General features: G+C 29.9%; 2 protein-coding genes across 2 annotated transcripts in view; both read left to right on the top strand.

Annotated features, from left to right (window-relative positions):
- Positions 1-10,722, top strand: part of LOC111704871 (uncharacterized) — a 37,120-nt gene extending 26,398 nt beyond the window's left edge. Inside the window, exons 12-21 of the mRNA XM_023477241.1 lie at positions 1,366-1,422; positions 1,737-1,750; positions 2,206-2,338; positions 3,124-3,187; positions 3,592-3,677; positions 3,837-3,875; positions 4,132-4,183; positions 5,478-5,557; positions 9,327-9,380; positions 10,587-10,722. Of these exons, the coding sequence (XP_023333009.1) occupies positions 1,366-1,422; positions 1,737-1,750; positions 2,206-2,338; positions 3,124-3,187; positions 3,592-3,677; positions 3,837-3,858 (376 nt within the window). The 3' untranslated portion in view covers positions 3,859-3,875; positions 4,132-4,183; positions 5,478-5,557; positions 9,327-9,380; positions 10,587-10,722. The remainder of the gene's footprint in view (positions 1-1,365; positions 1,423-1,736; positions 1,751-2,205; positions 2,339-3,123; positions 3,188-3,591; positions 3,678-3,836; positions 3,876-4,131; positions 4,184-5,477; positions 5,558-9,326; positions 9,381-10,586) is intronic.
- Positions 10,723-17,433: 6,711 nt separating this feature from the next.
- LOC111704863 (uncharacterized) lies at positions 17,434-27,330 on the top strand (the record flags this gene model as incomplete). Its single annotated transcript, XM_023477228.1, has 8 exons — positions 17,434-17,518; positions 20,355-20,402; positions 20,981-21,017; positions 23,164-23,202; positions 23,397-23,591; positions 25,808-25,875; positions 26,405-26,430; positions 27,258-27,330. Coding segments are annotated over exons 2-8 (484 nt in total), but the record flags the coding sequence as incomplete, so codon positions are not given.
- Positions 27,331-27,838: the final 508 nt, after the last annotated feature.

Below are 27,838 nucleotides of genomic sequence, written 5' to 3'. Positions count from 1 at the left end.
TTCAATGATAAGCGGGGTGGTTTGGTGTTTAAATGGATTTCATAATAGAGTGTAAAATAACTCCGGGACTGGAACTATTTGAACAACAATATTTCACTGAGCAATATATCATATTGACGAGAACTGAAGAAGGACTAAACTAACATAAATTTCTCTCTACAGAACTCATGTACACCACAAGTACTCAATGAAACAATAACAGCCTATGTTCACAACCGACCTAGTTAATCTTTACATCAGGAATATATTTAAAACATCTCTGTACATTTATATCTTTCAGGATGAAAAATGTCGTCTTATGCGCAATCTATCTTTCTCTTTGGTTGGGAGGAATCTTTTTTCAACCGCATAGTTTTCACAATATATAAAAAACACAAGTATAGCGTTTACAATATATAAATACCAGGCATAGTTTTCACAATATATAAAACACAAGTATAGCGTTTACAATATATAAAGACCAAGTATAGCGTTTACAATATATAAATACCAGGCATAGCTTTTACAATATATAAAGACCAGGCATAGCTTTTACAATATATAAAGACCAAGCATAGCGTTTACAATATATAAAGACCAAGCATAGCTTTTACAATATATAAAGACCAAGCATAGCTTTTACAATATATAAATACCAGGCATAGCTTTTACAATATATAAATACCAGGCATAGCTTTTACAATATATAAATACCAGGCATAGCTTTTACCATATTTAAAGACCAGGCACAGATAATTGAAGGTGGTTGGGACAACTATCCCCACTCTCTTTGATGTTTAACTAAAATGATGGGATTTATCCTAAAATTTAAAAGAGCCCACATTGAATATTGAGATCAAACGTTCAATATTAATGAAAGTTTACACTAAAGTTATTTTCGACCTCTAGGACATAATTTAATGAATTGGAGAGATGATTGAACTGCCTACCACCAGTTCAAATCCTAATCACCAATTCAAAGTTAATGATTCATAAGTATTCAGGTGATTAATTGGAGAGGAAAGGTACTTCAGGATTTGAACCACGGAACGGAAAGAGCGATTTCAAAAAAGTAGGAACTCGCCCAGCCCTTGGGGCCGGGAAACGTTTCTGGGGAACAATCGTTCTTTCATGGGAACGAAGTATTCCTTGATTTTATTCTGTTTGTTTTTAGTATTCCCTGATTTTATTCTGTTTGTATTTGGTATTCCCTGATTCTATTCGTTTGTATTTGGTATTCCCTGATTTTATTCTGTTTGTATTTAGTATTCCCTGATTTTATTCTGTTTGTATTTAGTATTCCCTGATTTTATTTTGTATTTGGTATTCCCTGATTTCATTCTGTTTGTATTTAGTATTCCCTGATTCTATTCTGTTTGTATTTAGTATTCCCTGTTTTGATGAGAACCCTGGACCGTATGGATGGTGTGGTACTTGTTTAAGGAACAAAATATAACGAGATTTTTAAAATTTAAAACCTTTAAATAGATAATAAATACACAATAAAACAGTCCTGTTTATTTAGTATGACTTTAAAGTCACATTATTGCTAAATTTTAAATAAAAAAATTATATTTTTGAAATAAAGCTAGCTAAATCTGATTTTATGTCCAAGTCAAGAGCACGATGAAAATAAATATAAATGTGAATGCAATAAAGCAAACAGCTTACTTTTGCTCATGAAGAAGTTTTTTAGTCCATTTTTAATTGAATATTTGATATTTCAAAAAAAAAGTTATTTTCTGTTTCTGTTACAGTGAGGCTAGAAAAGGTAATCCAGCAGATTCAGAACCCAGATCTCAATATGCAAAAAATTACACCTACAATATGATTATCTAACAGTAACATTTTTATAATGTTTTTAGCACATTTACAAGTTTAAGAGACATTATGTAAAACATTGAGTTGTAACTTAATTTTGAATTTTCCTTATGAAAAAGTTCCTAAAGTTTAAAAACTAAATTTATCTAACTAAATTTAGCTGCGGGCTTGTTATCTGTAACTATAAAGTTGTAATCTTTGTTTGTTTCTTTGTCCGATTAATATAACTCATGAACCCCTGGACTGATTGTCCTCAAATTTTGATTGGGGAACTCCGGAGAACCATAGGAATGTTCTTTAAATGCTTTTGAGATTCTAAGTTGAGCGGATCGACTTGCGGGTAAACGGCGGGAGTAACTATATTTACCCTGAGCAACGCTGTTTTCTCAAACTAGTTATCTGTAGGAGAACCTGGATATTGTGGAGATGATAAAGCCCAGGAAGGAGAATCCTTGTATCAAGCTGAGCTATCTAGACCATCAGAGTTTGGAGGCTGGGGATTCTGTGACAAGGTCTGCCAGACTGCACAGAAAGCAAGGTTGGTCATAATCTTTGGTGGCATTTTAGGGATTCCACCCAAGCCAATTTTTGCGTAATTTTGGCAATTCCACGCAAAGAAATTGAGTCTTTGCCACAAACTGATACTTTTTGTTATCTCTTTGCAACCTGATAATGTAAACCTTAAGTAATTCAAACTTTGATTATTTGAGCTAACTGCATTCATAGTTTGAACTATCTTAGGTGTACGAAATTGAGTTGCAAAGATATAGGAATTAGAAAATCAAAGTTTGTGGCAAAGACTCGATTCCTTTGCTTGCAAATTTTGTAAACTTCGCGCGTAATTGCACTTTAACTATGATAAGGGGCACTGAATTATGTTTAGGGGGAATTAATATGTTTAGGGGGAATGAATTATGTTTAGGGGGAATTAATTATGTTTAGAGGGAACGAATTATGCTTAGAGGGGAATGAATTATTTTTAGTGAGAATGAATTCTGATAAGGAGGAATGACATATGTTTAGGGGGAATGAAATATGTTCAGGGGGAATGCATTATGTTTGTGGGGAAGGAATAATGTTTAAGGGGAATGAAATATGTTTAGGGGGAATGAAATATGTTTAGGGGGAATGAAATATGTTTAGGGGGAATGAAATATGTTTAGGGGGACGAATTATGCTTAGAGGGGAATGAATTATTTTTAGTGAGAATGAATTCTGTTTAGGGGGAATGAAATATGTTTAGGGGGAATGAAATATGTTTAGGGGGAATAAAATATGTTTAGGGGGAATGAAATATGTTTAGGGGGAATGACATATGTTTAGGGGGAATGAATTACCGGTTCTGCTTGAAACAATGCGTTTAGTTGAATCATCAGAAGATTGCCAGGTAGAAAATTATAGATATAATTGTGTATCACTCCTTAGCTGTAACGGAAATTTATGAGTATAAATAGGTAGTTAAACTTGTTACGATTTGTTAGACTGTTTAGGTCAAACAAATCATCTTGATATAGTAGACTAGCCGTATACCTAGATCCTCTTCCTCTACAGATTTATAAATCCAAATCTTATATTCCAGACTATAATGTTTTTGACGAACCAAAATAAATCAACCAATCATTTTTTTTGTTTCTACATACCTTTATTTTGCATATTATGATAGCTAGCTGCAAGCCTAGAGCGGGTACAATTTTGTAATATTAAAAGCAACTAAGAGTTTAGTTGACCAATAAAAAACGATTGGATTGGTTTTGGGTGGATTTTAAGTTTTTAAAACAGTATTTTTAATAGAAACATATGCAGCTAAAAATTGATGCTGATTTCATGCACTTGTGTGTAGTAGCACAACAGCTAGCACATAAACAGATTGTATACAGGTAAACCTTTTTAATTAATTAATTAATGAGAATATTGTTTAGAATGATAAATGAGAATATTGTTCAGAAAGATAAATGAGAATATTGTTTAGAATGATAAATGAGAATATTGTTTAGAATGATAAATGAGAATATTGTTTAGAGAGTATGTTTGTAAAGGATGATCAGGAAGATTCAATGATTAGTACACCACTCATGGCAGGCTCATTGAAATATATAAAAATATGTTATTTAAGAATATACCCAATTCACGTTATCATATTATCTATATGGCTTCATCACGGTGGAATCCACAACTAAAAATTATGAAGTTTTAAAGAGTTAAACATTGATATCTAATTCATACTTGATCAGACAAAGCAAGTTTACTTTAGATCTCAAAAACTTGACTATCAAATTTGGTTTCAGTTTTGTATCTAGAACTAATTTCTTAAATTATATATTTGAATTCAAGAGTTCGATTGGTGACGCAGGAGCGCCCATTTTTAACTACGTTAATGAAAAAGGTAAGTTTATAGACAAAAAAGAGTTAAAAATATTTAACATTCTATATTGTATAGCAGACAAGGATGGAAGCAATACTGTTATTTTATAAATGTTTAACAATGTATTCTATATAGTGAACACGGATGGAAGGACGTCTTTTATTTTATAAATGTTTAACAATGTATTCTATATAGTGAACACGGATGGAAGCATGACTGTAATATTATAAATATTGAACAATCTATTCTATATAGTGAACACGGATGGAAGCACGACTGTTATTTTATAAATGTTTAACAATGTATTCTATATAGTGAACACGGATTGAAGCACATCCTGTATTTTATAAATGTTTAACAATGTTTTCTATATAGTGAACACGGATGGAAGCACATCCTGTATTTTATAAATGTTTAACAATGTATTCTATATAGTGAACACGGATGGAAGCACATCCTGTATTTTATAAATGTTTAACAATGTTTTCTATATAGTGAACACAGATGGAAGCACATCCTGAATTTTATAAATGTATAACAGTGTATTCTAAATAGTGAACACGGATGGAAGCATGACTGTAATATTTTAAACATTTAACAATGTATTCTATATAATGAACACGGATGGAAGCACATCCTGTATTTTATAAATGTTTAACAATGTATTCTATATAGTGAACACGGATGGAAGCACGACTGTTATAAATGTTTAACAATGTATTCTATATAGTGAACACGGATGGAAGCACGACTGTAATATTGTAAATATTAAACAATCTATTCTACAAAGTGTCTCAAAAAACAAAGGAATTAAGAGACGACTTAAAAAATCGTTTTGATTTCCGATTGTTGATAAATAACAAAGAATGTATTAAAACAAAGACGTTGTATGAGCTTTTCAAAATGTGCCTTCTTTACATCTTAAACATTTAACGATTTTGTTGTTTATTAAATTGTAATCTGGACAGATTTCTTAATATCTCCGTCAATATTTTGTAAATTGTAAAACACATTTTGGAATTCCCAAGACTAGTAGTTTATATTGTTAACTGTGTGTTTAATTGGGAAACAAAGACGATAAAGATGTGGTCACTAAACTATCATGTTTATTGGGACACCCTGTATTCTAGTAAACAAGGATGTTTATTGGGACACCCTGTATTCTAGTAAACTCTCATGTTTATTTGGACATCCTGTATTCTAGTAAACTCTCATGTTTATTGGGACACCCTGTATTCTAGTAAACTTTCATGTTTATTGGGACACCCTGTATTCTAGTAAACTCTCATGTTTATTGGGACACCCTGTATTCTAGTAAACAAGGATGGCAGCACAACTGGAATAGCAAACGCAGTTCTGCTTGGAATTCTCAGCACTAATCAATATGACCCAGTGGTAAATAAATTTAAATAAATTATTTTAGTCTTAAAAATTACCCCTTCCCAGCTCTGTGAATAATTTTTTTAAGTTAACACTTTTAATGACTCAGTCTCAGGTGTTTCCGATGAGTTCAAATATTTGCGCGAAATTTAACAATAAATTGTCAAAAATACTACATGGTTAAACTAACCAATTCGTCCACATCTACAAAACAATTGGTTATATTTCAAATTGGCAATTACTTGGTGGGTAATAGAAAGAAACTGGAAAGTGAAAAATCGCACATTTACTTTTTCTTTACTTGATATGTTCGGAAATAAAATTAAGCAGGATTTAGAACTTATTTTTACGCTTATTGTTTGCTAAAGTTGCCGCTTTGTTTCAAGACATATTTAGCATTTACCGCTTTAAAAATATATACTGTGATTCTTTTCTACTCTGATTGTTTTGAAAGAAATATACTTTAAGAAAAAGATATTTTCAAATAATTAATCAATCAGACTTTTAGAGACCTCCTATGACCACATCTCCAACCAGGACTGTACAAAGCTGGGATTGAAATAAGGATTTACAATTCGCAGAATAAGTTGATAAGATTAGAAACACAAGTTAACTCGTGATTTGAAACTGGAATGTGTTTGTGCAAAGTTTCTTCGAAAAGTTTGAAAAAAAACAGATGGGGAGTATTAAATTGCCCCCTCCCCCCATTTTGAAAGTGTTGTTAAAGGGAAGGTATGCGAATTTTCAAGTGACCCACTATGCAAGGATAGTAATGCTTGAGTTACAATTCAGTACCCTTAACCCTATTCCTGCTGGGGGGGGGGGGTCAATTTGCCCCCCTGTAGTTTTTTTTACATAACTCAAAAAGTATTGGTCTGAGGCTGTTGAAATTTTCTGACTTTTCCTACATAACCAAAGCCCTCCTTTTAGGCCTAAAACAGGGCTTTAATACTAACTGCCTGAGTCCTCAGGCACACTGCCTGAATGACTGCTTTTTGCTGTAACAAACTAAATCTTTCTTTTGACCCACTTCCACTTGTCAGATTTTGATATTTAGCTTTTTGGAAAGCCTTTGACAAAAGGAAACGAATTGCACAAGTTTTGCGAAAAAAAATTGCAATTTTTTTGCAAACAACCTGTCAAAAGAAATTTGAACACTTTTAGTTTTTCTTGATTATAAATCAGGTTATTTTAAATTTTGCAAAATCTTTTGCATATTTGAAATGGCATAGTCAAGGGCTTTTCAAAAATGTATAATTTTTCATTTTTTGGACAAATTTTTTTTGCAAACATTTTTACTATATAACTGGATTTTGCGATAAAAAATTCAATTTGTGCAAATTTGCAAATTTTTTTGCAGATTTAAAAGTAGAGCACAAGAGCTTTCTAATGATGTATCATTTGTCATATTTGGACATCAAACATGGGATTAAGAGGGGGGGGATCAAATTGACCCCCCCCCAACATATCCTGGTTTTCAAGTACCCCAGCAGAGATAGGGTTAAAAGCTTTGTCTGATCAAGCATGATATGGATATTTTTGTTTCTTTAAATTGTTTATTTTCATTTGCGGTTTCTCTGCGAAAGTTACTGTGGTTTTTTACTTATAAGAAGGAATGAAGAAATGATCATTATTACAACCTTTTTAAGTCAGAAAAACTCCTGTATCTTCCACATTTTTGATCAGATTAAGGTTTCAAGGGTACCCTTGTAAATCGGGCATTTCCAACTGTGGCCTGGATGATCACTTATAATTACGCTTTTACAGTCCCTTCAATATATATAATTTTAATATATCATATATACATTTATCATTTTTTATTATATAAAAACTTTTTTGATGCATTTAATGTCATAAGTTTCTTTCTTTCTTTTTTCATTTGTTTATAATATTTCTAATGTATAGATGTTTGTTCAGGATGTCCCACAAAACATGCCAGTAGGAAGACGACTGGAAATCTTAAAATCTTTGAAATAATTTACAATATTTCTTCAGAAACCAAATTTTATCATTAAAATTTAAGAGTTAATAGTCACAAAATGCTCAAAGTCTTGACATTTCAAAAATGATGCCTGAATTTCAATATTACCGGAGATATGATTAATTTAGTTCGGATTTTGAATTTTTTTGGTTTAATTTACAGTGGTCGGCGTTTATATCAATATAATGAAGACGACTTTGAACTGTAAGTTTTGATTTCTAACCAGCATTGTTCAAAGTACAAGTTTACAAGTAAACACAGGGAAGCTGTTAATTGCCAGAATCTCTTTGTTTCAATATTTATATTTATACGTGCTGTATTCTTTGTAGAAATCAAAATTGAAAACAAAAGTCGTCTTCATTGTATTGATAAAAACGCTGACGACTGTATGCAAATTGAAATCTGAACGAAATTTTCAATATCTTTGGTAATATTGTCAGCACAACAAGGCAGACCACATTCTGAATGTCTCAAATTAATCCACAGAACAAAGACGACTTACAAATTGACTTGCTACTGTCATGTTTCGTGGGAAACCCTGTATATGCGGGAAACTAAAGGTGAGTGTAATACATTTTGAAAGGGCAGTGAGCAGTTTAGCATTACTTTCAGCTGTTAACTTTAAAAGTCAATTAAACAAAATTTTGCAAATTTTGTGTTAAAAAAGTAATACATGTTTAGTGTTGACATTTTATCCGGGAAAAATGTTTGCATTGCATCGTTCCTATAAACCTTTCCTGTGGTCATAGGAGTTCTAACAAAATATGTTGGACCCGATCGGTACAGCCGTTTTGCTGCTTACTGGATACAAACAAAGTTTTGGAAATTTCCCAATGCGGTTCAGATTCTTTTTAAGTAATTGATGCCTTGATGCATTAATATTAAATCGTTATTTGTTTGAAATAAAAATAAACAAAAATAAATTTCCAAAATAATGCATGTTGCGCGAGAAAAAAATTCCTTGTTTGTGTTGTTTGTATAAAGCAATATAGAACAGTATAGAACAATAAAGAACAGTATAGAGCAGTATGAAACAATATAGAGCAATATAGAACAATATAGAACAATGTAGAACAGTATAGATATGAAACAATATAGAGCAATATAGAACAATATAGAACAATGTAGAACAATATAGAACAATATAGAACAGTATAGAACAATAAAGAACAGTATAGAGCAGTATGAAACAATATAGAGCAATATAGAACAATATAGAACAATGTAGAACAGTATAGAACAGTATGAAACAATATAGAGCAATATAGAACAATATAGAACAATACAGAACAATATAGAACAGTATAGAACAGTATGAAACAATATAGAGCAATATAGAACAATATAGAACAATACAGAACAATATAGAACAGTATAGAACAATATAGAACAGTAAAGAACAGTATGAAACAATATAGAGCAATAAAGAACAATATAGAACAATATAGAACAGTATAGAACAATATAGAACAATATAGAACAGTACAGAATAGTATTGGACAATATAGAACAGTATAGAACAATATAGAACAATATAGAACAATAAAGAACAGTATAGAACAATATAGAACAATATAGAACAGTATAGAACAATATAGAACAATATAGAACAGTATAGAACAGTATAAAATGTGTTATGAATAAGCATCAACAATTTCAAAACTTTAAACATAAATAACTACGAACGCTAAAAAAAGTTTTTTTTGTTAGGTTCCTAAATGAATCGTTTATTTTCCACTCTAATTGTCATGTCTAGGCTGTAGTGTGAATAATTAATTAAATTTGAGATCTGTCACTTTTTAGACTGATGCAAACCCCAGAGCCACAGCTTTCTCCAAAATGGTTGAAATTAAAGAGGTAATTAAAACAAAATAAACAAAATAAACTAAATAAAGTTAATAAACTAAATAAACTAAATATACAAAATAAACAAAAGAATCAAAATAAACAAAATAAACAAAATAAAACAATTAGCAAAATAAACTAAGTAAACAAAATAAACAAAATAAACTAAATATACAAAATAAACAAAATAAACAAAATAAACAAAAAAACAAAATAAACAAAATAAACGAAATATACAATATAAACTAAATAAACAAAATAAACAAAATAAACAAAGTAAAGAAAATAACCAAAATAAACTAAATAAAATTAATAAACTAAATAAACTAAATATACAAAATAAACAAAATAATCAAAATAAACAAAATAAACAAAATAAACAAAATAAAACAATTAGCAAAATGAACTAAGTAAACAAAATAATTAAAATAAACTAAATATACAAAATAAACAAAATAAGCAAAATAAACAAAATAAACTAAATATACAAAATAAACAAAATAAAACAAATAGCAAAATAAACTAAGTAAACAAAATATACAAAATAAACTAAATATACAACATAAACAAAATAAGCAAAATAAACAAAATAAACTAAATATACAAAATAAACTAAATATACAAAATAAACAAAATTTAACAAAATAGACTAAATATACAAAATAAATAAATAAACAAAAAAATCAAAATAAACAAAATAAACAAATGAACAAGATAAACAAAATGAACAAAATAAACAAAATTAACAAAATGAACAAATAAACAAGATAAACAAAATAAACGAATATACAAAATAAACTAATCAAACTAAATAAACTAAATAATCAAAATAAACAAAATAAACAATTAAACAAAGTAAACAAAGTAAGAAAAGTGAACAAATAAACAAATAAACAAAGTAACAAAGTAAACAAAGTAAAAAAAGTAAACAAAATAAACAAAATATACAAATAAACAAAATAAACTAATTAAACAAAATAAACAAAATAAACAAAATAAACAAAATAAACAAAGTAAACAAAATAAACTAAATAAACTAAACAATGAAAATGAACAAAATAAATTAAATAAACTAAATATAGAAATTAAACAAAAAATGACAATACTAAATGGACTGTAGTCATATCTTCAAGTGAACCTTACAAGATGAAGGATCACTTAAAACTACGTTTACATTTCATTTAAGAATAAAAAGAAAAGTAAAGTTTATTTTTCTAGTTGATAACTCGAGTCAAGCCTCTGCTCCTCTTTATAAAGAACACTCTGAATAATAACACTTTACTGGACAGCGAGTGTTATACCAATGAATAAATAATTTTGTAAATATCTATATTGAAATAAATGTTGAACTAAATTAAGAAAATTTAATACAGATTTATGTGAAATGTGTGTCTGAACAATAAAGTAATTGGTCTCTAATCTCTTCTTTGCTGTTTTTGCTGGATATTGAATGAGAGATTAAAATATGACTGAAATTATTCTAAAAAAGACACTTTGTTGTTACTAGTTTTATGTAATATATATCCACAGAAGAACGACAATTTAATATTGTTTTTCTTCCAAAGATTTCCCATATAGTCATTGTAAACTAGACGGAAAGAGATTACTGGTCCGATATTGTTACCTCTTAGCTAATCTAGTTTTTGTTTTATTAAGTATGGGAAAAGCAAATTAGAAATTCAAAAAATTTTATTCTTCTCAAGAACTCTGAAGTTAGAGAAGCACCTATAGATTTAAAACATATACGACTTCAATTTTACAATTACCTAGTTTGACGTGAAGTACCTTTAGCTACACATTATAAGATTTCAATTTTACAATTTACTTTAGTTTGACGTGAAGTACCGTTAGCTACACATTTGCAGGTTAAGCTAATATTTATTCTACGCTAATTAGAAATAGAATAACACACTTTTTAACCTGTTATATTTAGAGACTGAGAGAAAACTTAAGATAATATTTAATTTTGCTAGCTTTCTAATTAAAAAGATAAGTTGTTACTTTTTATTAGTGTTAATCATAATTGTTCTACTTTTTTTAATATTTTTTTCTGTAGAAAATTCATTTGAACCCAATATCTGGTTTTAAAAACAAATAAATACTTTTTGTGAACTTCTTGTACTATAATACCAAACGTGAAAAGTTAAACTATTCAATACGAAGGATTTATAAAGGTACTCATTAAACCTTGGTCCGCCCATCATCAGCAGAGTACTCTGTGTGTTTACTCTAAATTCTGAAATATAATCTCATCATTTTTGTTTACTTTTAAATTAGTTTTGATCTGAACAGAACAAACTGGTGAAACTTTCAAAAACTGTTTTTATCTTTTTTATTATTTTTAATATATGCCTCCCTGTACCCTCCTGACTTGAAATTATTAACATATGCCTCCCTGTACCCTCCTGACTTGAAAATATTAATATATGCCTCCCTGTACCCTCCTGACTTGAAATTTTTAATATGTGCCTCCCTGTACCAGAACCCTCCTGACTTGAAATTATTAATATATGCCTCCCTGTACCAGAACCCTCCTGACTTGAAATTATTAATATATGCCTCCCTGTACCAGAACCTTCCTGACTTGAAATTTTTAATATATGCCTCCCTGTACCAGAACCCTCCTGACTTGAAATTATTAATATATGCCTACCTGTACCCTCCTGACTTGAAATTATTAATATATGCCTCCCTGTACCCTCCTGACTTGAAAATATTTATATTTTTAGGTTTCCATCTTTGAATTTTACTCTTAATTATTGCTCTTTTTCTCTTCCTAAATTATCAAACAATAACAAAAATATTTGCAGATTTATCGATCTTCGTAGATTTGATAAAATCTAAATCTTATAAGGCATTTTTTCAATTCTGACCATCCATAAACCTACCCTGGGGCCTGGGCTCACGTTAGGTCTACAAAAAAAAGGGCCCAATCGGTTCAGCCGTTTCGACGTTTATTGGATACAGACAGACAAGCAAAGTATATGTATATAGATTTAGTAGACCCCACCTCTTAATTAATATTTATTATCTTTTGATAGAGCTGGGCATTCTAATACTTTTTACAGGTAAAATAGAGTCATTGAAGTACAATAGGAGACCCCAACAGCCATCCCAGTGGAGACCCCTAGATTTTAATTGGAGACCCAGAGCTTGGGGTTTATAAATGAAAATCTGGGAATCTCTGACAAAATTATCTGTGGGTCTCGATGCATTGATCAGATGGCTGTTGGGGTCTTCAATAGTACTTCAATGATTATGATTTCTAACCGGGGAATTTGGCCTTCTTAGAAAGGTTTTGGTATTGTGGAGGGGGGGAGGGGGAGGGAACTTTGGATTGATTCAGGTCCGTAGCCAGGATTTTCCCAAGGGAAGTGCAATGAGGATTGCTGTAGTATGGGCCCATGGGAACACCGATTGAAATTTTAGCTTGAATTTTATTCTATGTAGGTTATTTTCCAATTTGTTTCCAACACTAGTATTTTAATCTTGAATATCATGTTACAGTGAAAATTCAATTTTCCCTGAATTTGACGTTTTGTAAGGCACAAGAGTTTACACCCCACATGGACCTATCACAAACTTTTTGAAAATGTCTGAAATATGCTGAAAAAATAATTTTTCCTACATTTTGTTGTTTGATTCAAAAACTAGATCACAATTCAGGTCTGCATGCCAAAAATTAGAGATTAATCTTTAGTAATAAAGTCAGAAGGCTTCTTTGGCCTTTAGGAGTGGGAAAATGCGGGAAAGGGGGGGAAATGGTATATGAGTTTCCCGACCCAATGTTGATGACTTGAGACACCCAATATGGACCTAACACAAAGTTTTTGAAAAAATTTCCATAAAATGCGGGAAAAATTATTTTTCCTCCCACTTTGGTTTTCGATTGAAAACCTAGATCACAATTCAGGCCTACATGCCAAAAATCAGAGAGATATCTCTAAATATAAAGTATGAAAATGTATGTTGACATTCCCCTTTGGAATTATTTGGAAAATGTTTCTCTAGAACTTTTAATTCCGTAATTAGTTTCTCCGTAATTGGTATTTCCAAATTTTTTCTCTCTCTGGAATTAACAATTCAGAAGTTTTTTTTCGGAATTTAACATTTGTTTCTCAAGAATTGGTATTTTTCGAGTTTGTTGCTCGGGAACTGGTGTTTTGGTAGTTTGCTTCCCCGGAATTGGTATTTCAAGAGTTTTTTTTGCTGGAATTGGTATTTCAAGAGTTTGTTTTGCTGGAATTGGTATTTCAAGAGTTTGTTTTGCTGGAATTGGTATTTCAAGAGTTTCTGTTTTGCTGGAATTGGTATTTCGTGAGTTTATTTTTCCAGAATTGGTATTTCCGGAGTTTTGTTTTGCTGGAATTGGTATTTCAAGAGTTTGTTTTGCTGGAATTGGTATTTCAAGAGTTTGTTTTGCTGGAATTGGTATTTCAAGAGTCTGTTTTGCTGGAATTGGTATTTCGTGAGTTTATTTTTCCAGAATTGGTATTTCCGGAGTTTGTTTCGCTGGAATTTGTATTTCAAGAGTTTTTTTTACGAAATTGGTATTTCTGGAGTTTATTTCTTGCTCCGGAATTTGTGATACTGTAGTTTGTTTCTTCGTAATTTGTATTTCAAGAGTTGTTTTGCGGAAACTAATTACGGAATCTGTGATACTGTAGTTTGTTCCTCCGGAATTGGTATTTGAGAAACCGGGGTATGAAACACCGAGGACAAAAAGATATATTCTCCGGTGGAACCAGAGAAGATCGGAGGTTAGTTTTAAAGTAAACCTCAACATACGGAGAGACAGAGATACTTATGAATTAATCAGTGCTTGGTTACCCATCAAGGATGAGACTTTAAGGATGACCTTAACCTGTTTTTATATGACAATTAGAAGGATACGTACATCACAGATAATAATCCACGTAAAGCTGCGGCGAGCCAGGAGTGAAAAAAATAAGAATGAATTAAGTCTGTAAAGTTGTCCTTGAATTCTCATCCTTTGTCGGTAACCCTGTACATAAATTATACAAGCAATGTTAATATAAAGAAAAAAAGTTTAATATTCAAAGACGGATCCTGTGTAAAAAATGTGCCTAAAGTTGAGCGAAAAATTAAAACATTTTGCGAATGAATTTAAAGAAAGGCAAGAAAATGGTTGAAATCATGATAATCTTTAAGTAAGATTAACAGAAACCGTTGTGAAATAAGTAAAAGTAAAGGAAAGTTTAAGATGACAAGAAAGGTATATGTATTAATAAAAATAAAGATGAAAGTAAAGAGTTACTAAAAAGAGATGAAGACAATAAAACAGCAAACATAAAAAAGATTAAAAAAATTCATTCTTTGCCACAAACTAAAATTTTCTAATAGCTATATCTTTTCAACCTGATGGTGTAAATCTTTGAAATTTCAAACTTAGATTATTCAAAATTTCAGAGTTTGAATTAACTACGGTTTATGACATGGGGTTGCAAAGATATAGGGATATATAAATCAAAGCCTTAATTCCTTTATTGATGAAAAGAGAGCTATAATAAAAGAAAAAGAGCATACCAATATAAAGTAAAGAGCAAAAAAATATTCAATTTTTGTGTTTTGTGGTTTACAATGATTATGGTATTTTTATGGTATATTTCAACAAAAATGAGAGTTTTCTGAACTTCACGTTCTGTGGAAAATGGAAATATATAAATTATGGTTAACAAGCAAACTGAAATAAATATTGCAGTCCAAGCAGCTAGAGAGAGAGAGAGAAGTCCAAGCAGACATAACAATTTGCATCAATTTTCAAGAGGGTTGAGAAATTAAACGTTTTTGTAACTTATCATTATCATTATCATTATTTCTAATTTTTTAACATAAACAATATACAACTAGCTTATAGATTAATATGTACATTTGTACTGCTCTCTATTGTGTTTAAGGTCCCCCCAGATTTTATCATGTACTGACAATTCGGAATTGATTGATTATGATTATATGGTTACATAAAATTGCGTGTTACTATTAAAAAAAATATTTTCTGTTATTTGTTACCATTTAAATAAAAGGATTTTATAAAATTTATATTTTGTACATATTGTACATATATTTTGTACATATTGTACATATGTTTTGTATATATTGTACATATATTTTGTACAAATTGTACATATATTTTTTACATATTGTACATATATTTTGTACATATTGTACATATATTTTGTACATATTTTACATATAGTACATATATTTTGTACATATCAGGGCCAAACTTTGACAAAGTGTATACTAAGGCAAATGTTTAGAATATAAGCAATAAAATGTTTCTTCTCCTATATTTTAAGCCAAATTTGACCCTGACAGAAAATAGAGAAAACACGAACCAAAGATGGCAATGCCTGATTTACAATGGTACTCATGAAACCTTGACATGATCAAAAAAAAAATATAAATAATAAATATAAACAATAAATATGAATAAAAGACTTTGACATGATCAAAAATAAAATATAAATAATAAATATAAATAATAGACTTTGACATGATCAAAAATAAAATATAAATAATAAATATAAATAATAAATATAAATAATAAATATAAATAATAGACTTTGACATGATCAAAAATAATGATAGCTTTCATATTTTTCTTATCACTCAAAAATTGTTTATTTCTTTTAATTTCTCCACAGCTTCTGCAAGCAAGAAATGCGCAAGTCACTCTCGCAGAGAAACCGCAAATGAAAATAAACAGTTTAAAGAAACTATAACATAAATATCTACTGCATACTTGAACAGATAAAGCTTTAAAGGGTACTATTGTAAATTGGGCATTGCCATCTTTGCATGGAGAGTCATTTCTGTCAATCTCCAAAAGTAAATTATAGTTTGTTGTTATAATTGGCTACAGCTGAGAATAAAATACATTAAATCTTTCATCAAAACAAATTTGTAGTTTAAAGGGACTGCATACGTATTTTTGAGTGATCCTCTATTCCAAGAGTGGTATGTCACAAACATAAACAAAGATGTTACATCTCTTAAAACTAATTTTCTAAGGACTTGGTCAATTATAAACATTTTATTTTTTGATAGTTTTATAATTGACAGTTTACCAAAGTTAGAGAAATAAAGGAACTGAGTTCTTTCCACAAACTATGGTTTTCTAATCTCTATATCTTTGTAACCCAATGTCGTAGACCTTAGATATTTCAAACTATTGATATTTATAGATAAATTAATCCAAGTTTGAAATATCAAAGGTTTACACCATCAGGTTGCAAAGATATTGGGCTCAGAAAATATGAGTTTGTGGCAAAAACTCAATTCCTTTCTTAACGTACCTACAACTTTTACAGCTAATATAAATTGTATAAAACTTTTTCGTTAAAGTGATTTTTGACTTAAATTCAAGTAACCTTAAATGTCCGGTTCACCCGGCCCACTACAGTTTCAGTAGAAGTAAATATTTCCATTTACTGAAAGCGCCGATTGAAGGATTCATATATCTAATTGAATAATGAGATAGATAGAAAGATAGATGTTACCGCCATACTATTATTATTGGTTCAGAATAGACAACAAACTCATGACTGAACCCTGATTGGATCAGGCGCTAATGGAATCGGCATACAGGAGTGCATGCCCTTATCATAGAAACAAAATTAGTGGCATGGTTTCTTCTTTTACGGGTGAATTGCGGATTTATGTTGTACGACATGAAAGGAATTTATCCGAATTTAACACCTATTAACTAAAACTTAAACTCGTTAAATGGAGGGTCACGGGACATTATGTTTACAGTTCCTTTTATAAAACTTAAACTAAATCAATTCTTTGAACAAATAATCATTAAAGTTCGAACCCTGAGAGATGTCACCACTTTTTTTAAAAAATTGTTTTTTTTTCTCTATTTTTTTAACATTTTTCGTTTAAGCAGGGCAGTGTATGTTACATGAAGAAAAATTTAAAATAAAAAGTGGCAGTACATTTTAAGTTCCAAAACAGAACCCGATTATAATAATCTTAAATATACGACTTGAAGTAGGCAAAAAATGTTTTTAAAAAAATAATGATATTACACCTAAAATATATAAAATCGCCATGAATTTTAAAGAAAAGCATGGCAGAACAGTTCAGGGAATCCTTGTCCGGCGACTAATATATCAGAAGCAGTAAGTATCCAAAATACTAGATTGGAAACCCAACTTTGTTTGGAAATTCCTCCCATTCCTCCCGCTCAATTTTAAACTGTTTACTTTACGAGTTACCCAATCCAAAGGAATTGAGTCTTTGCCACAAACTCAAATTTTCTAATATCTTTTTAACCTGATGGTGTAGACCTTTGATATTTGAAACTTAGATAATTTGATCTATCAGAATTCATAGTTTGAAATATTTAAGGTTTACGAAATGGGGTTGCTTGGATATAGGGATTACAAAATCTATGACAAGAACTAAATTCTGTCAAAGGGTTCGAAAGTTATGATCGTACATGCAAACAAACAGAGATACACCCTAAAGATTGCGAAAGCATGAAGCACTGTAAAAACGATGCAGTAAATCTACAAAATGTTGTTTGCCATTTTTATCACTTCAAGATTTCAGATTTCAAGTTGTTCAATCAAATTAAAGGGACTGTTAATGTTTTTAAGTGACCCTCCATCTACAGAGAGGCACTCAGATTCACAACAGTACCCTTGAAGCCGTTACTTGATAAATAATTGTTAGATGACCTCGTTTTTATGGGTTGAAAAGAGTTTAATTCTGATAATTTCTTAATTCTTTCTGAAGCAAGAAATGTGCAATTGTCCCTTTTTTCGGGGAGACAAAAACAAAACCATGAATATCTAATTTATAATTAAGCAGACAAAGCTTCTCAGGTGGAAGATCAATTGACATTTCTGATTTTGTTTCTTGTCAAAAATGAAATAGAAGACCACATTTTGGATTGGGAAAAAGGCGTGCACTAGGTTTTAAAAGATAACAGTTTTGATTTTTATTAAAATACAGCAGTGTGCAGTACTCTAATAAATTGATTTGCAAGCTACTGGTGAAACTATTTATTTCAATACAATCTTAAATACACAAGCTTACTGAAATATCGTCTTTCTCTTTAACAGTTTTTGGGGCTCACTATATCTAATCTTTAACCCCTTTAGATAACAATTATGTCACAACATTCTTATATTCTTATTTCTTTGATTAAAAAATCAAGTTTTTCGTTAACACTTGATATTTCTTTATTGTCTTTAGTCTTATAATAGCAGTGAAATGAGATTGTTCGGAGGAGGATTATTGAGGTATGGTGGAGGGTTTTTGCTTTATTCTTGGGTTGTATCATTGCTTCAATCTAATGAACGTCTAAAAAACGGCTAAATCGGTCCGGCCCAAACTTTTACATGACAAGACATACCAAGAACTCAGTTCCTTTAAATTCTTTTCTGTCTCCAAAATCCAAAGTTACTTTTCAAGAAGTAACTGTCAAAATCTTGGCGGAGGAATTGAGTTTTTAACACAAACTCTAATTTTCATATTTTCAATGCAATGTCGTAGGTCTTAAATATTTAAAACTGTGAATTCTGTTAGATCAAATAGTATAAGTTTAAAATATCAAAGGTTTACACTTTTTGGTGGCAAATATATAGGGATTACAAAAGATGAGTTTGTGACAAATACTCAATCCTTTATGTGTATTGTGTATGCATAGTTTATGTTAACATTGGCTGCCATTGAAAAGTTTGATTTTATAACTCAAAACGTCAAAATACTATCTTTTTGGATTTTTAGGATTTTGAGCCAAAAGTTTGAAATAGTTTAATGCAAAAAAGAATAAATTTTTGCAGCTTAATATTATCCTTTGAAACTTTCAGACCTGTAAATCTAGAGTAGATACTTTATTTCCCATGACAAGGAAGAAATTAATATCTTTCAAAATAATAATTTAAAGGGACTGTAAGCATAATGTCAAGTGACCCTCCATGTAAAGATTTCCGATTTACAACAGTACCCTTAAAAACTTTGTGCTTTCGTCGAGTATTGAGATATATGTGTGTTAACTTATCGAAATCCGCTTATATTCAACTGTAAATTCCTGTGTGTGCTGTTTTGAGATCAGACTGCACACAGCGCACCCAGGAAAGCAGCTTGATAAAAGGAATGCGGATAAGTTAACACAAACATATATCTGACTTTAATAGTATTGATGTAAATCAGCAGTCCCCTCTTTTCATGCGTCCCCTCTTAACATTGCGCAACCAGTCCCTTTAAATTCTTTGCCTGTTATATCTTTTCTCAAACTTTTCGTTAAAATACCGTTCCAATTACAACAAACTTTTTTGAATGTCAATTAATTTGTTCGCAAAATTTTTCGTTACATTTAAGAAATTTCTGCTAGGTTATCTCTTCTCGATTTTACTTGACCATCATCGTCAAAAGTGCATCGTATTATTCCAAAGGAAACCTGATTCGTTCCGTTTTTTGCTAAATATTATCTGTCTAAATATTATCTAAATATTATCTGTCTAAATATTATCTAAATATTTTCTGTCTAAATATTATCTAAATATTATCTGTCTAAATATTATCTAAATATTATCTGTCTAAATATTATCTAAATATTTTCTGTCTAAATATTATCTAAATATTATCTGTCTAAATATTATCTAAATATTATCTGTCTAAACTTTAATATCAGAAAGAACTATTATTTTTATTTTACCTAACCAGTCCCACTGCGATTTAATGGTCTCAAGCTTAAATTGTTGAAAATTTTGCAATTACTTCTAAAAAACCAAAGCTAACAATAAGTGCTTTACAGTGCTAAAATGTACATGTAAAGGGCTACATAAAAGCATAATTGAGTTAGAGCGGTAAAATCTAAGCTTAGGGCGTTGTGACAATTTAAAGTCAACCCTGTCTTAAACAATTGATGAGATAAGCAGGCTGAATCTATGTGACGTACGTACGTCCCTTTCCTAGGAAACTCGGTCATAATTTTTTTTCTTTTAGAGATGAGGTCCTTCGGCTTCAGAGCGTTGTTCTGCATTATATGCACAGGAAGAATAAATTTATTTTACTTCAAGTCTTTTTACAGACAATCAACTCTCTTTGATTAATCAAAAGGAAAAAGTTTCAAGGTTTTGGCTTCAATTGCAATTTTCAGGCTCATGGTGTACATAAATTAGATTCTTGCAAACTAATGTTTAGTTGAAAAGGAAAAAAACTGTAAATTTACACTGCATTGCCCCCCCCCCCCCCTTATAAAAACCGACTTTTAACCTGAATGGTTAGGGTGAGGTAGGTCATTCCAAAAGTAAGTAGAAAAAATGTAAAAAATATATTTTTACTTTTGACAAATGTTACTACATCTATTTTGCTAGGACTTTTTTCAAATAAATTATAAACGATTTTTAAATTTTTGAAACACCGACCTGCTCTTTGACCGTCCTCCACCCCACCATATACACACACATTTATTTTGTAAAAGTTCTCCACTATGAAGTTGAAAAAGCCAAGAAGAAGAATTGTTTTTAAAACAAATATTAGAAAAAAATATTTGTTTATTTTGATCAATATTTAATGTTTACAAGAAAAACATAATATGTTAAAAACAAAATTAATTTATTGATTTATAGTTTTCTCTTGGAAAGAAACAACATCGATAAACACAAGGAATGCAAACACAAAACTCGTGTTAAAAAAGATCAAAATTTTATATTATTATTTAGATAACAATATAATCTCTTAGATAACAATCTAATCTCTCATATAACAATATAATCTCTTAGATAACAATCTAATCTCTCAGATAACAATATAATCTCTTAGACAACAATCTAATCTCTTGGATAACAATATAATCTCTTAGATAACAATCTAATCTCTCAGATAACAAAATAATCTCTTAGATAACAATATAATCACTCAAATAACAAAATAATCTCTTAGATAACAATATACTCTCTTAGATAATAATTTAATCACTTAGATAACAAAATGATCTCTTAAATAACGATTTAATCTTCTTAATAACAATCTAATCTCTTAGATAACAATCTAATCTCTTAAATAACAATCTAATCTCTCAGATAACAAAATAATCTCTTAAATAACAATATAATCACTCAGATAACAAAATAATCTCTTAGATAACAATATAATCTCCTTGATAATAATTTAATCACTTAGATAACAAAATGATCTCTTAATTAACGATTTAATCTCCTTAATAACAATCTAATCACTTAGATAACAATCTAATCATTTAGATCTCAATCGAATCTCTTTGATAACAATCTAATCACTTAGATAACAATCTAATCACTTAAATAACAATCTATTCACTTAAATAATAATCTAATCACTTAGATATCAATTTAATCTCTTAAATATCAATTTAATCACTAAGATAATAATTAATCTATCAGATAACAAGCTAATTACTTAAATAACAATCTAATCTCTTAGATAGGAACTAAATCACTTAGATAATAATTTAATCACTTATATAACAAAATGATCTATCAAATAACGAGTTAATCTCTTAAACAGAAATTTAATCACTTAGATAATAATTTAATCGATCAGATAGCAATCTAATCACTTAGATAACAATTAAATCTCTTTGATAAAAATCTAATTTCATAGATAACTTTCTAATCTTTTAGACAACAATCTGATCTCTTAGAAAACAATAAAATCTCTTTTGTAACCATATAATGACTTAGATAATAATTAAATCTCTTAAACTTCAATCTAATTCCATAGATAATTATCTAATCTCTCAGATAACAATCTAAACACTTAGATAAAAATCTAATGTCTTAGACAACAATTCAATTTAAGTAGATAACTATCTAATCTCTCAGCCAACAATCTAATCTCGTAGATAACAATTCAGTAACTTCCATAGATATTAATCTAATTTCTTAGATATTAATCTAAATTCTTAAAAATTAATCTAATTTCTTAGATATTAATCTAATTTCTTAGATATTAATCTAATCTTTTAGATATTAATCTGATCTCTTAGATATTAATCTAATCTCATAGATATTAATCTAATCTCTTAGATATTAATCTCATTTCTTTGATATTAATCTAATACTTTAGATATTAATTTAATTTCTTAGATATTAATCTAATATTTTAGATATTAATCTAATCTCTTAGATATTAATCTAATTTCTTAGATATTAATCATCTAATTTCTTAGATATTAATCTAATTTCTTAGATAATAATCTAATATTTTAGATGTTAATCTAATCTCTTAGATATTAATCTAATCACTTAGATAACCATCTAATTTCTTAGATAACAATCTAATTTCTTAGATAGCAATCTAATCACTTAGATAACAATCTAATCACTCAGATAACAATCTAATCACTTAGATAACAATCGAATCTCTTAGATATCAATCTAATCACTTAAATAACAATCTAATCACTTAGATAACAATCTAATCACTTAGATATCAATCTAATCACTTAGATAACAATCTAATCACTTAGATAACAATCTAATCTCTTAGATAACAATCTAATCACTTAGACAGCAATCTAATTTCTTAGATAACAATTCAGTAACTTCCATAAAGTTTAAAAACTAAGATATCCGAAGCAATGCCCAATGTTGCCAATCTATTGCTCTGCAATAATAACCATATCTTTGATTTTAAAGTCGCCATTGAAACCACCGTTCACTATTTTGACATTAAACCTGGCTATCTAAGGTAAAAAGATGCTTTAGAACCCTGGAGTTTAAACAACTTATACATATATTCATCTAAACTGATGTTCTTGTTTGTATAACAGTCAGAACATTGGGAAGAACTATTCTCAATACTCCAATAGGAAAACATTATCATTCACCTGATAATGGGTAGATTGGGGGAAAGAAGAAGGTAGGGGGGGGGGGAATAGAAAACCGATTTCTACCCCTCCCCCCTCCAAGCCCTTGCCCCAAATCCAGCTCTAAAATACAATATTTTTACATTTTTATAAACCAAAATTGTCATTGATAACTGATGAATGATGAACGCATTAAGGAATTCGGCCATCTATCAATATGATAGAAGATCAGTAGACGATACTTCACGCTTCTCAGACATTGGAGCACCAAGGAGTAAGCGTAAAATTCGACTAACCGGAAAAGGAAAAATCCGCGAACAGAAATGGAAAAATCTACAAATCAATCCAAAACAAAATGAAATCCGGAACGTACATCGCTCTCTCAAAAATAGGTGAACTGCACTTTATTTTCATTTATAACATTATACATCGAATGAAATCATAATTTTTCAACTTTTGTATATTTTTTCCTTAATAATTGTGTATGTTTATAAACCCCATAACCAAAAATAATCCATCCGGGGACCGGGACAAGATGATAGTTTGACTATCCTTAATTACAAAATATCCTTCAAAAAAGTTAGCTCATGAGGGTGTTTGAGAATTATCTATATGATAAAACAAGGCATTCGTATGTTGCGAATGGCCGGCCAAACGAGGGGACCGATTGGGCGGATATTTTTTTGTGGGCACTCATGGGTGGCTGGGGGGTATGATAGGCTAAAAAAAATTGGACTTTTTAAAAATTCTCCACGGGAAACGCCGGGCCCTTCATCTAGTTTAATAAAAGAGTTGAACAATTTATTAGAATCTGGTGAAAAAACGACCGGTTTAAAGAAGTCCTATAAAATAAAGGTGTCCTCGGGGAAATCTTCTTGAAATAAATTGTTGAAATTTTTCTTATCTTATTTTGGCATGGATTTTCAAAATAAGAATACTAAATGCAAAATAACAAAAATAAAATTTGTCAGCAAATACTTACAACTCAATACAATTTAATCATTCTCATTCAGAAATTCAGGGATATCTAATTTACGTTGAAAGAGATCGTTCACTTATTTGAATAATTTCATGGTAAATTAATTATAGCCTATTTGCTATTTATTTGTATTAGTTTTACTTTTCAAAGATGTCTATGAACGGAGAAAAAGCCAGATTTATCCTCTAGAATTCCAGCGGAGAGGTCTGATACCTTTGCATAAATGTTATTTACTTAACAATAGCCCAATAAAATATAAAATATTTCATAGACACCAATGTGTCAGCCGTTTTATAATAGAATATAAAAACTTTTGATTTTAGAATTAACAAGATATAAACTTTTTTCGTGTTCAAACATGATTTAACAAATTAACAAGTTTATGTACAAAGACGACTTTCCAGATTCCAACTCTTCAAAAAATCCCGGGGATTCCAAGGGAAATATAGGAAAACGTATCAAACAAACAATTGTTTAAAATGCGTTTGTGGCGCGACTGCAATAGTCCCTTCATTCCCTCTTCTTTCTTTCTAGTAATAAACCTATTTCGTTTCATTAACCCCTGATCCCGTATCCTGGGTTATACAGTATGTACATTGTGTACAAACTCTGGTGTTCACTGTACATATGGACATTACACATGATGTGATGCAAGGTTATAATGCAAGGAAAATTAATTGCAGTTGCGTATACTCTGCGTACATATTGAAACCAGTTCTCTCTGGGCGTAATTTGTAAACAAGAATAGATTTTTAGTCTTTAGTCATTAATTTTGACTCTTTTTAAGTCTTTCAAATTTTCGCCTGCGCCACGATTTTAGTTCCTAATTATTCATTTTTTTGTTCTTAAATCCTGTATCCGCCCCGGAGTGTTCGTTTAGTATCCGAGGAGGATAAAAGCATTGAATTGTGAAAATTTTGATAATTCACATAATAGTTTCCTATGACCAAATAGTTCATTAATTTTTTTATGTGAAATATGGATCAAATGTCAGGCTGTCATGTATACAACCGACCACTCTATTAATTAATTAATAGGGAGGTCGGTTGTGTACATCTGAGGTAAGCTTCACCTCTTCGTTTTATTACTCTATGAAATTACCCAAATAAGTGAACGGTCACTTTAACCAAACAAAAGTCTTAATTGAGTACTGATGTGTATCTTACTCTTACGCTACTGCTCTGTGATTTTGTGTTGCCAGACGTGAAATACAGATTTTTTTTGTGAAAATTAAAAGTTATAAAAAAATATTTTTAAAAATTCAGATTTATTTATGAACTGTACATCTGAAGGAAAAATATGTTTATCTTGATGGTATAGACACATTTAGGATACGCGTTTAATTTTGTTTTGATGGTAACATTTAGGTAATAATGTTTTAGATGTTTTTTTTCACTGACTCTAGAGTCTAGATGTGCAGATCTGCAGAACGATCCAAGACATCATTTCTTAGATGCATGAGGGTTGATAGACTTAAGTCCAAAAAAAGTTCTTTGACATTGGGTTGCTGAGCTATAGGTTCAAATATCGTAAAATATCTCAACAAATTTGCAAAATTTTTAGTTTGTAAATATCGTAAAAGTGGGAATCTTTGTTTCTCTGTTTTCTTTTAAACTCTGAAATATTCAGGGTAACTAGGGAAACCTTGGCAGGAGAAGAAATCTTGTATAAATGCTGTCCTATCAACACAATATTGGGTAATCTTTTAAGGATATATAGACGTAAACCTCCATTTATTAAGTGGCCTGTGCGATTCACAAGGTTACCCGTTCACAAGGTTACCGTAAAGTCTTTGTTTGATCAAGAACAAGTAAGATATCTATGTTTTTAACTTTGAAAATTGAGGATTTTTAATAGTGTTTTTTTTTTCTCATAAAAATGTGGCTTTTTGCTCCAGAAAAGATGGATTTGGTCCATTTAGCACAAAAACGGTCATTTATCTTCCTTATTATTGATCAGATGAAGAAGTATTGCTTGTATCAATTTGAATCGAGTTCGCCCCTCTTTAAATAGGATCATTTAAGATTGCAACAACCGACCCTACCCTTTATGCTTTAATGGGTTTAACATCAATTAAATTAAATCTTTGACAACACTTTATATTTATAAATAAAAAAAGACAATTATTCCATTATTTGTTGTCTTTGACCGTAGTTTTATATGTGTCATCTTATATTTTTTTTTGGAAAAAAATTGATTTATATATAATCTAGAATTGTGTTTTAGATAACTTCTACGAGTGCCAAGAGGAGGTAACATACTTTAATATCAAATCATGCATAAATACCTATTTCTGTAATGTTATTAATACCATATTCATTAATAAAATATATTTAATAAAAATATATTGAAATTTATTTCCAAACCCTTAAGTTTTTCTATCTGCGAGAGTGCAAACCTTTTCCGCCAATTTATATATCTGCACCTGGCTAAGGGTTATCATGCAGGACAACATGTTTTTTATTTTATTTTTTGCTTGGATTTTTACTTTTTTGTTTGTGTAAAGTTGAAATTTAACTGAAAACAAACAAAAAAGTAAAAAATCAACAAACAAACAAAAAACATATTTTCCAAAATGATAACGAACAAAACGCAAAGATATATAATGTTTTTTCAATTTAAGTTCCAAAAAATGTACGATTGCTGCTTTAAAAAAATCCGCAAAATATAAAATGTAACTTGTTTTGTTATTGTTACTTTTTTGCCTCGGAACAAATTGAAAACTATTTCTACTCAAGATTATGAAATTGCAAGTAAAAATTCCAAGGGAAAAATTCTCTCCAAATTGGGTAAAAGAAATAATCATTTCGAATTTACTGAACTTGTTCATAAAGCATTAAAAAACTATTCCGCTCTAATTTTGCTTAAAGTGAAACTTAAATTTTACAAAATGTTTTCAAATTATGAAATAACTTTACTTTACAAAATTACTGTTGACAAAATATCAAGGAACCCTAAATAAGAATAAGAAGTGGCATGTGTGATTCACAACTATATTTTAACCTTTACATAACGGTTGTGGAAGTGGAACATGCACCTCTTTATATGGAGGGTCTCTTGAAAATTGAAAAGNTTTTAGGAAATAGCAGAGAGTATATTCTGGAATACTCTAGAAGAAGATGGAATCTCTGACTTTAAGGAAGTAAAGATAGGCGAGTACTCATGTACAGTTGTATTTTAAAGAGACTGTTAGCGTAATTTTCAAGTAAGTCTCAATGCAAAGATTGCAATGCCCGATTCACAACGGTACACTTAAAATCTGTGTCGGATCAAGTAAACATTGAATTGCAAAGTGACTTGCGCATTTCTACTGCATGAAAAAAAACAGGGATTATTCGAATTCATCACTTTCAAACATAGAAAAAACGACAATATTTTCCACATTATTAATAAGATGCAGGCTTCAAAAGTACGGTTGTGAATTTGGCATTACTTTCTTTTCATGGAGGAACACATGAGATTACCTTTACAATCCCTTAAACCCATCCAGAAAGGTCAATATGTGGTAAAACAGATTCCCTACAAACCAAATAACGTTCTGTAACCTGACGTTTATTACATAATCATCATTAGGTTGTGGTATTTCAGCTATATGAATTAACATTAGATAACCTTAGGTTTCGTTACTGTATGCTTTATGAATTAACATTAGATAACCTT

This window comes from Eurytemora carolleeae, unplaced genomic scaffold (genome assembly GCF_000591075.1).
Source record: "Eurytemora carolleeae unplaced genomic scaffold, Eaff_2.0 scaffold638, whole genome shotgun sequence".
Classification (NCBI taxonomy): domain Eukaryota; kingdom Metazoa; phylum Arthropoda; class Copepoda; order Calanoida; family Temoridae; genus Eurytemora; species Eurytemora carolleeae.
Note: the sequence above shows the minus strand (reverse complement) of the source record. Positions and strands in the feature narration are given on the sequence as shown.